Source organism: Cynocephalus volans, chromosome 1 (genome assembly GCF_027409185.1).
Source record: "Cynocephalus volans isolate mCynVol1 chromosome 1, mCynVol1.pri, whole genome shotgun sequence".
In the NCBI taxonomy this organism is placed as follows: domain Eukaryota; kingdom Metazoa; phylum Chordata; class Mammalia; order Dermoptera; family Cynocephalidae; genus Cynocephalus; species Cynocephalus volans.
Window position 1 is genome coordinate 24,231,795 of NC_084460.1, and position 9,141 is coordinate 24,240,935.

General features: G+C 58.5%; 2 protein-coding genes across 2 annotated transcripts; both read left to right on the top strand.

Moving 5' to 3' along the window:
* The first annotated feature begins 487 nt into the window (after nt 1-487).
* CENPB (centromere protein B) lies at nt 488-3,184 on the top strand. The gene has a single exon (XM_063098351.1). The coding sequence runs from the start codon at nt 539-541 to the stop codon at nt 2,357-2,359; it is 1,821 nt and encodes a 606-aa protein (XP_062954421.1). The 5' UTR covers nt 488-538; the 3' UTR covers nt 2,360-3,184.
* Nucleotides 3,185-5,959: 2,775 nt separating this feature from the next.
* Nucleotides 5,960-8,740, top strand: SPEF1 (sperm flagellar 1). The gene is made up of 7 exons (XM_063080497.1): nt 5,960-6,068; nt 7,118-7,229; nt 7,594-7,750; nt 7,944-7,983; nt 8,125-8,185; nt 8,393-8,516; nt 8,633-8,740. The coding sequence occupies exons 1-7, from the start codon at nt 5,960-5,962 to the stop codon at nt 8,738-8,740; spliced, it is 711 nt and encodes a 236-aa protein (XP_062936567.1).
* Nucleotides 8,741-9,141: the final 401 nt, after the last annotated feature.

The window sequence follows — 9,141 nt, forward strand, 5'->3', positions numbered from 1 at the left end:
AAACCAAAAAAACGGCTGCTATTCCTTTTAAGCAGCAAATCGGTGTCCACCCCGCGCAGTGGCGGTGCACCGCGTCCCCGCCCGCGCCGTTGCCCGCGGGTCGCCGGACCCTGGAACACTGGCCTGCCCCGCAGGCCGCAGCGCCCCCCCACGGCAGGTCCGGGCCGCCGGGAAAGGGTTGGGCGCGGAGGGCGGGGAGGCGGTGCCGGGCGTCCCCGCGCTTCCCGCGAGATCCTGCTCCGCCCGCTCCGCCCCGCTCGCAGCGCTCCCAGCTCCCCGCGCCGCGGCACTTCCTGCGGCCCGCGCCCGCGCCCGCGCCGCCCACCCTCGCCCGCGCCCGCCGCCTGCCGCCCGCCGCCCGGCGCCGCGCCCGCCGGCGCCCCCGCAGGTGACCCCGGCCCGGCCGGGTCGCCGCCCCGCGATCCGCTTTGTCTCGGGCGGGGCTCGCGGGAGAGGCCGCCAGGTGCCCCCCGCCGCGGGCCCGGGCCCCCCGCCCCGGGGCGGCGGCGCCGGGCCCCGGGGCGGGGGGCGCGCCGGGATGGGCCCCAAGCGGCGGCAGCTGACGTTCCGGGAGAAGTCGCGGATAATCCAGGAGGTGGAGGAGAACCCGGACCTGCGCAAGGGCGAGATCGCGCGGCGCTTCAACATCCCGCCGTCAACGCTGAGCACCATCCTGAAGAACAAGCGCGCCATCCTGGCGTCGGAGCGCAAATACGGTGTGGCCTCTACCTGCCGCAAGACCAACAAACTGTCCCCCTACGACAAGCTCGAGGGGTTGCTCATCGCCTGGTTCCAGCAGATCCGCGCTGCTGGCCTGCCGGTCAAGGGCATCATCCTCAAGGAGAAAGCGCTGCGTATAGCCGAGGAGCTGGGCATGGACGACTTCACCGCCTCCAACGGCTGGCTGGACCGCTTCCGCCGCCGTCACGGTGTGGTGTCTTGCAGCGGCGTGGCCCGCGCCCGGGCGCGGAACGCTGCCCCCCGGGCTCCTGCAGCGCCTGCCAGCCCGGCCGCGGTGCCCTCGGAGGGCAGCGGTGGGGGTACGACGGGCTGGCGCGCTCTGGAGGAGCAGCCGCCGTCGGTGGCTGAGGGCTATGCCTCTCAGGACGTGTTCAGCGCTACCGAGACCAGTCTATGGTACGACCTCCTGCCTGACCAGGCCGCGGGGCTGTGCGCAGGCGACGGACGGGCACGCCAGGCCACCCAGCGTCTGAGCGTCCTGCTGTGCGCCAACGCAGACGGCAGCGAGAAGTTGCCTCCGCTGGTGGCCGGCAAGTCTGCCAAGCCCCGTGCAGGCCAAGCCGGTCTGCCCTGTGACTACACCGCCAACTCTAAGGGTGGTGTCACCACTCAGGCCCTGGCCAAGTACTTGAAGGCCCTGGACACCCGAATGGCTGCAGAGTCTCGCCGGGTTCTGCTACTGGCCGGCCGCTTGGCTGCCCAGTCCCTGGACACTTCGGGCCTGCGGCATGTGCAGCTGGCCTTCTTCCCACCGGGCACCGTGCATCCGCTGGAGCGGGGAGTGGTCCAACAGGTGAAGGGCCACTACCGCCAGGCTATGCTGCTCAAGGCCATGGCTGCGCTAGAGGGCCAGGATCGCTCGGGCCTGCAGCTGGGCCTCATGGAGGCCCTGCACTTTGTGGCTGCAGCCTGGCAGGCAGTGGAGCCTTCGGACATAGCCGCCTGCTTTCGTGAAGCCGGCTTCGGGGGTGGCCCTAATGCCACCATCACCACTTCTCTCAAGAGTGAGGGGGAGGAAGAGGAGGAGGAGGAAGAGGAGGAAGAAGAAGAGGAGGAAGAAGAAGAGGAGGGTGAAGGGGGGGAGGAGGAGGAGGAAGAAGGCGAGGAGGAGGAGGAAGGGGGTGAAGGAGAGGGACTGGGGGAGGAAGAGGAGGTGGAGGAGGAGGGTGATGTTGATGACAGTGAGGAGGAAGAGGAGGAAGAGGAGGAGGAGAGCTCCTCTGAGGGCTTGGAGGCCGAGGACTGGGCCCAGGGAGTGGTGGAGGCAGGTGGCAGCTTCGGGGGTTATGGTGCCCAGGAGGAGGCCCAGTACCCTACCCTCCATTTCCTGGAAGGTGGGGAGGACTCAGAGTCGGACAGTGATGATGAGGAGGAAGATGACGACGATGATGATGATGAAGACGATGAAGATGATGAGGAGGACGGTGATGAGGTGCCTGTACCCAGCTTTGGGGAGGCCATGGCTTACTTTGCCATGGTCAAGAGGTACCTTACATCCTTCCCCATTGACGACCGTGTGCAGAGCCACATCCTCCACTTGGAACATGATCTGGTCCACGTGACCAGGAAGAACCACGCCAGGCAGGCGGGAGTTCGGGGTCTTGGACATCAAAGCTGAGCCAATGGGCCTAGCCAACCCAGATTGGCAGCACCAGCCCAGGGCAGAGGACCCTCTGGGCAGCCACTGTGGACGGAGCCAGAGTGGGGAGCCCCAGGTCCTTTGGTAATGCTTCCCCTGGCCCTGTGACAGGCCCAATCCCATCAGTAGGGCCAGGGGCTGAGGTCAGCCTCACTGCCTGCTTATTGCCTCTTTCTCAGAATCCTCTTTCCTCCCCATTTGCCCCTGGGCTCGGGGGATAAGGTGGGGTGGGTGGGGAGCTGTCCGGTGCTACCACACCGTGCCATCAGTGGACTAGACCACAGCAGCCACCACCAGGGTGGGCTCTGGAAGCTCCCGGCCGGAGAGTGCCTCTCCCCTCTGCCATTCACATCAGGTCTTTGGTGGGGGGGACCCCAAAGCCATTCTGGGAAGGGCTCCAGAGGAAGGTCCAGCCTAGGGACCCACAAGGCTGGCAGCCCCCCACCTGCACCCCCAGGCCTCCTCGAGAAGCACAGTCTAACTCACTTTGGGCTCCTGAGCCTGCCTCTGCCTGCTTTCCACCTCCGCAGTCCCTTTCTTTGGCCCAGTCCATGTGACTTTGGCCCTTGGTTTTCTGTCCAGTTTGGAGGTTTCCAGGAGGCCCTTCAGGGGAGTGACAATGGGCACTTCCCTTGTGGGCAGCTGTAGACCTCATGCCTCTCATCACTCTCTGGCAGGGCCCATCCTGGGCAGAGGGGCCTGGGGCTGGGCCCAGAGTCCAGCTGTCCAGCTGCTCCTTTCCCAGTTTGAATTCAATAAATCTGTCCACTTCCCTTTTGTGGGAGTGAACATTTTAACAGCCAAGGGTGCATCCTTCATGGTCTGGGCTTGCGTCTGTCTTGGTGACATGTGCTTTCCTGGTTCCCTTTAGTCTTTGCTGTGGTGGGACATGGAAGCAAGTGCTAAGAGGGTGGCCCTGACTGTGGTGTGTGGCAGGGGGAGCCTTCAACATACATATCTCAATGTTACATCTGGGTTTGGGGAGAAAGGGGTCTTCCAGGTACCCACCTGTGGGTGGGTTTGAGGAAGTCTAGCCTTGCACTGCTTTGGGGTTAGAAGCTTGAGGTCACTTTGCTAAGGCAGGAGGGAGGGAGCCAACAGTCTCTACTGGGCCAAAGCAAACAATATGCAACTGGGGATAGGCCTACCAAGGCTGCTTAAAGTAGGCCCTTGTGGGAGTGGGGACAGAACAGAGAGAAAAAGGTGTTGGGCAGTCCCTGTGGTCCACATTGGATTTTGGAGGGGCATATAGGGTACCCTTTGGTTTACCTTTGGTGCCTTAAGAAGAAGCCCTTTAGGCCTTTCAGTAACTGGCATCTCCAAGCCTAGTGACCATGCTTGGGGACAGTGACAGGAGGAAAGTGAAATTGCTGGAAACAGATTGCACCCCCAAGAGGCTGAGAATGAGTTGGTAACTCCCTGTGCAGTGCTCTCCAAGGGGCACCCAGCCCAAAGGTGAGGACTGGCCCCTTTGTTGATCTTACCCCCTTTCTCCATTCAGGGCCCAGTTCCTCCCTCTAACCTCCCTCGTAGAGGCCCTCAGGCCCCAGCAGTTACAGCCAGGGAAGAGCCTGAGTCTGAGCTAGGCAGGCAGCTCTGGGCCCCAAACCGGTTTTCCCACCTTGCCTGGGGCTGGCACATCACTCTGTGTTTCCCTCCCCACCCACCCACCCCCATCAAGTTCCTCCTGTCCCTACCCTGAAATGTTAAGGGGGGGATATCCAGGTAATATTTTGTCCCTTGCCTGTCCTGGGTGTGGTCCGTTCTAGAAAGGCAAGGCCACAATGCATGACTTTAAGACAAGGTGGAGTGATTTCCACTCTTTGCCTTCCACACTTCTGGCACTCAGGGATCCCCTGTAAGCCTTGAAGGCTTTGAAACTAGGTAACAACAAAAAGTAGAGATTCCCCTTTCCATCACTCCCCTCCCTCGCCCTTCCCTGGAGGAGAAGACCAGAAAGTCACAGGAAGCCCTGCCTATCCTCTGGCCTACTCTAGAGTGAGTAAGAGGGAGCAGTGGCCTTCTCCCCAAGTGCCCTTCTCCCCAAGTGCCCTTGGCCAACCCAGGTCCCTCACCTCAAGTACCAACAAGGCAAATTATCACTTCCATTTGTCTCCTCAACAAGAACACCTCATTTGGCAGATATTCTCGGGCACATGAATATTGTCAGGTGGAAATGAGATTGTCTTATTAATGATAACACCAGCTGATGTTAATAGGGCCCTTGCTGTGTCCCAGGCCCTGTGTTAAACACTTCAGATGCTAACAAAGCCATTAGGAGGTACCATAAGAAAACAGGCTCAGAGAGGTCTGGTAATGTGCCCAAAGCCACACTGTTAGTCTGTGGTGGAAGCAAGCTTTCTCCCCAGGCTGACCCTAGAAGTGTCTCTTCACTAAGGAGGGACCCATTTTCCTAACCCTCCTAAGGGTAGTGCTGTTTTGAAATGAAACCAGTTGCTGAAATGTATTTTTTTTTTTTTTTCTTTTTAAAAAGATGACTGGTAAGGGGATCTTAACCCTTGACTTGGTGTTGTCAGCACCACACTCTCCCAAGTGAGCTAACCGGCCATCCCTATATAGAGATCCGAACCCGTGTCCTCGGTGTTATCAGCACCACACTCTCCCAAGTGAGCCATGGGCTGGCCCTTTAAATCTATTTCTAATCCATGGAAAAATAGCTCTTTGGAGGGGATGAGGGATGTGGAAGTGTCTACAGGAGCTCTTGCCACTTCTATACCTATAACCAGCTTCCATTCCCCCGGTTGCCATACAAATATAGGTCTTATGAAAATATAAATATTTTTCCTGTTTGCAAAGCTTTTCTATTACCCATTGGGAAAAGTAGGTGAAAACCATTCCCATTTCACAAAGGAGGAAATAGGATTAAGGAGTTAAATGACTTGCCCAAGGTATTGGCCTTGAACTCTGACATTCTCCCTGGGATACATGTTAAATGTCCCACCAGAACACTGCTGGGAGGTGGGGACTAGCAATGGTCCTATGAGCACACAGCTTTGGGAAGGGACCCAAAAAGGAAGCTCTGTCACAGCATATTACACAGTCAAGTGGGTGGCAGATTATTAACAGTGAGCCTCTTTATAAAGCGGACAAACACGGAGGTGCTGCCTTCATTTGTGATGGACAGCTAAAAGGCCCAGAAGGGGTCTCCCAGTCCCCCGATGTTGGTGCGGGAGTTCTGGGGGCCTGGTTGGCTTTGGCAGGTCCCAGAGTGGGTCAGAGTCTGGTCAGCAGGTGGCGGGCGCAGAGGCGATACTTTCTTGGGGAGGAGGGAAGACAAGGACGTATAACCACATTTTCAAAGCTGTGGCCTGAGAGGAGTTGCTGGAAGAAAAAACTACAATTCCCAGAAGCCTCTACTCTCGGGGGAGTTAGAGAGGGTGGTTGCCATGGTTTCAGAAAACAATATGGCCGCTCCCAGTTGGGCAGTGAGTCCCTGAGTTAAAGAAACGGAGGCGGGTCTGGGCGACCGCGGTGGCGAGAGAGGAGGCGCTTGAGGAATCGTGAGGCTGGGGCTGGACTCCGCAAGGCTGGAACGATCTGCCTTTGTCGTGGGCGCCAATGGCGAGCAGCTTGGACGAGGAGGCGCTGCACCAGCTGTACCTGTGGGTGGACAATATCCCTCTGTCCCGGCCCAAGCGAAACCTCTCCCGAGACTTCAGTGATGGAGGTGTGCGCCCCTGTGTGTGTCCGTGTGTGTCTACATGTTCTGTCCTGTATGTGTCCTGCGTGTGTAAGGTGTCTGTGTGCGTGTGGGGGTGTACGTGGAGGGGTGGGAGGAATCTGTCTCCTGGGACTTCAATTGTAGAAGTTTGTGTGTGTGCCTGTGTATGTGTTTTCTATTTGCAACTGTGTATGTACAATGTATGTCTACATGTTCTATCCTGTGTGCATGTGATGTGTGTGTATCTGTGTCTGTATTTGTGCATCTCTGTATGTGCTGTGTGTTCTCTATGTCTGTCCTGTAGGAGTCTGAGCATGTATGTGTTCATATCTTTGTTAACATGTTATGTCCTGTATGTATTATGAGGGGAGTCTTGCATGAATGTTTCTTTGTGATTGTGTAAGTGTCTGTGTTTCTAGGAATGTCTCCTGGGATTTCAATGACAGAAGTATGTCTCTGTATATGTATATTTGGGGAGGCTGTCTGCATATGTGACTGTGCTTGTGTGTGTGTGTGTGTGTGTGTGTGTGTGTGTTTTATATGTACACTTATGTGTTTCTGGCAGGTGTTTGTCCTGTGTATCTACACATTCTGCCTTATGTGTTTATCTGTAGAGGGATCTTATCATGTATATCTTTGCTTATGCAAATCTGTGACTCTCCTGGGACCTTGGTATTGGGGTGTGTGCGTGTGTGTGCGCGCGCGCGCGCACCCATGTGAATTCCTAGGGTGGGGCCCTGGGCTCCTGAAGGGCTGTTTTGGAGACTCATTCTCTACTAGAGGACCAGAGATCTCAGTTTCCCATGCCCTGAGTGAATGGGGAAGGGATGCAGCTCCTATAAGGTATGCTGGAGATTTCATCTCCTCTACCTGATCACTGATCTCGCTTTCTTTTCTCCCTCCCTATCGTTCCTCCCCTTTCTGCATCTCTGCTTCTCCACTGTGTTCCACCACTCTGCCCCCCTCATTCTCCCATTCCACCCTTCTCTTCTCCCACCCCTTCGCCCTTCCCCATTCCTCCACCTTTCATGTCTGCTCCCACCCCCCTCCTTCAGTCCTGGTCGCAGAGATAATCAAGTTTTACTTCCCCAAGATGGTAGAGATGCACAATTATGTCCCTGCCAACTCTCTCCAGCAGAAGCTCAGCAACTGGGGTCATCTGAACAGGTAAAAGATACCTGGGTGCAGGAATGAGAATCTCCAGCCACCACCCCCGGTTCCCAGGAAGAGTTGCCCCAGCCCGTTCACCTGCTATGGTCTCCGCTGCCCAGGCTGCGACCGTGTGGGTGTCAGAGTGGAGAGTGCCAAAGCAGACAGAATCCATCTGGTAACAAAAATCAAGGAGCTCTTCTACTGGGAATTAGACAAGGAACCTCGGGACACCCAAGCAGGGTGTCTCAGATGTGGTGCCCTTTCACTCCCCCAGGGCTCCCCACTCAGGACTGCGACCCCGTGCCACCTTCCTTCTCCCGTATCCCCCTCATTTAATTCCCCCCGGACCTAGTCTGCCACCCCTTCATCTACCCCCCAGGAAGGTGCTGAACAGGCTGAACTTCTCGGTACCAGACGACGTGATGCGCAAGATTGCACAGTGCGCCCCGGGCGTGGTGGAGCTGGTGCTCATCCCGCTGAGGCAACGCCTGGAGCAGCGGCAGAGACGCAGGAAGCAGGGCGCAGGCTCTTTACAGGTGCCACTCGGTTCGAACTTCACCAGCTGCTCTGGGGGGCTTCCCAGGCGGCGGAAATCCCCGCCTTGGCGATGAGTGTAGGGGAAGGGTGCTAGGCTAAAGAAAGCCTGGCCTGGGGTACTGAGGAAGGGACGTGGGGCTCTGTGGGAATGGATGAGCCGGGGCTCACAGTGGACCACGGGGGTTCTTTCAGGAGCTGGCTCCCCAGGATGGCAGTGGATACATGGATGTAGGTAAGGTGGCCTTTCTCTTCTTCACAGGAGGAGCTTTCTCCTTGTCCTTCCTTTCGGCTGTGGGGTGGGGGTGAGGGTGGGGAAGGGGAAGACAGGACAATGGGACTCCAGCACGTCAGTCCTCCACTTGCCTTGTTTCAGGTTTGTCCCAGAAGGCCAGAGGGGAAGGTGCCCCAGGCCCCCAAGGAGAGGGGAAGCTCAGGTAAAGAAGCTGGGAGTTCCTGACCTCACCAGGCTTGGTGATCTCCCTGCACAAGCTGGGAGTGGGGGTTGAGGGCAGGATGCACCTGGGAAGGTGAAGAGGCAGGAAAGGGGGAAAGGTGGAAGAGGGAAGACCTGACCAAGGGCACTGGAGAGGTGACGGTGGGGCCTGAGGTCGAGGCCTTCACTAAGCTTCTTCCCACCGCAGGGCGGGGCAGCCGCCTGCTCCGCGGACTACCGCGTATAGCCAAGCGCTGCAGGGCGACCCGAGCTTCGTCCTCCAGATCGCTGAAAAGGAGCAGGAGCTGTTGGCCTCGCAGGAGACAGTGCAGGTGAGGGCGCACTGGGAAGGCTCGGGGGCGGGGTGTGGGGTGGGGTTTGGGGCCTGCAGAGATACGGGCAGGAGGCAGCGGGCCGCCGGACTTGACCTCTACACGGCGCGGCCCAGGTCCTGCAGATGAAGGTCAGGCGCCTGGAGCACCTGCTCCAACTCAAGAACGTGCGCATCGAGGATCTCTCCCGACGGCTCCAGCAGGCGGAGCGTAAGCAGCGGTGAGCGGCGACGGGGGACGCACGGGGACGCCCCAGTATCTGCTGGAGTCCAGGCGCCGCGACCTACCCACCCACTGACGGATAGAAGATTTGGGCGGGGGGGCGGTGCGAGCGCCCCCCTCCCTTGGGTTGGGGGTGAGTGTGGGGGGCGGTGGGACAGTAGCACTTGGAGTGGAGGCCCAGGACTGAGCAGCTTCCTTCCACTCCATTGGGTCAGCAGAATGGACCATTTTCCACAGCCCGGAAGCCACGTGCAGAGACCTGGCATACCTCCTAAAGCAGTGTGTGACACCTGGGGTCCAGCCTTGGAGCTCCCAGCTCTGGGCTTTGGGGGGCGGTCCTCTGGCTCAGTTTACATCCTCAGAAACGGGTCCCCGGCCAGCTCTGCGGACAGCCGTGTCTCCA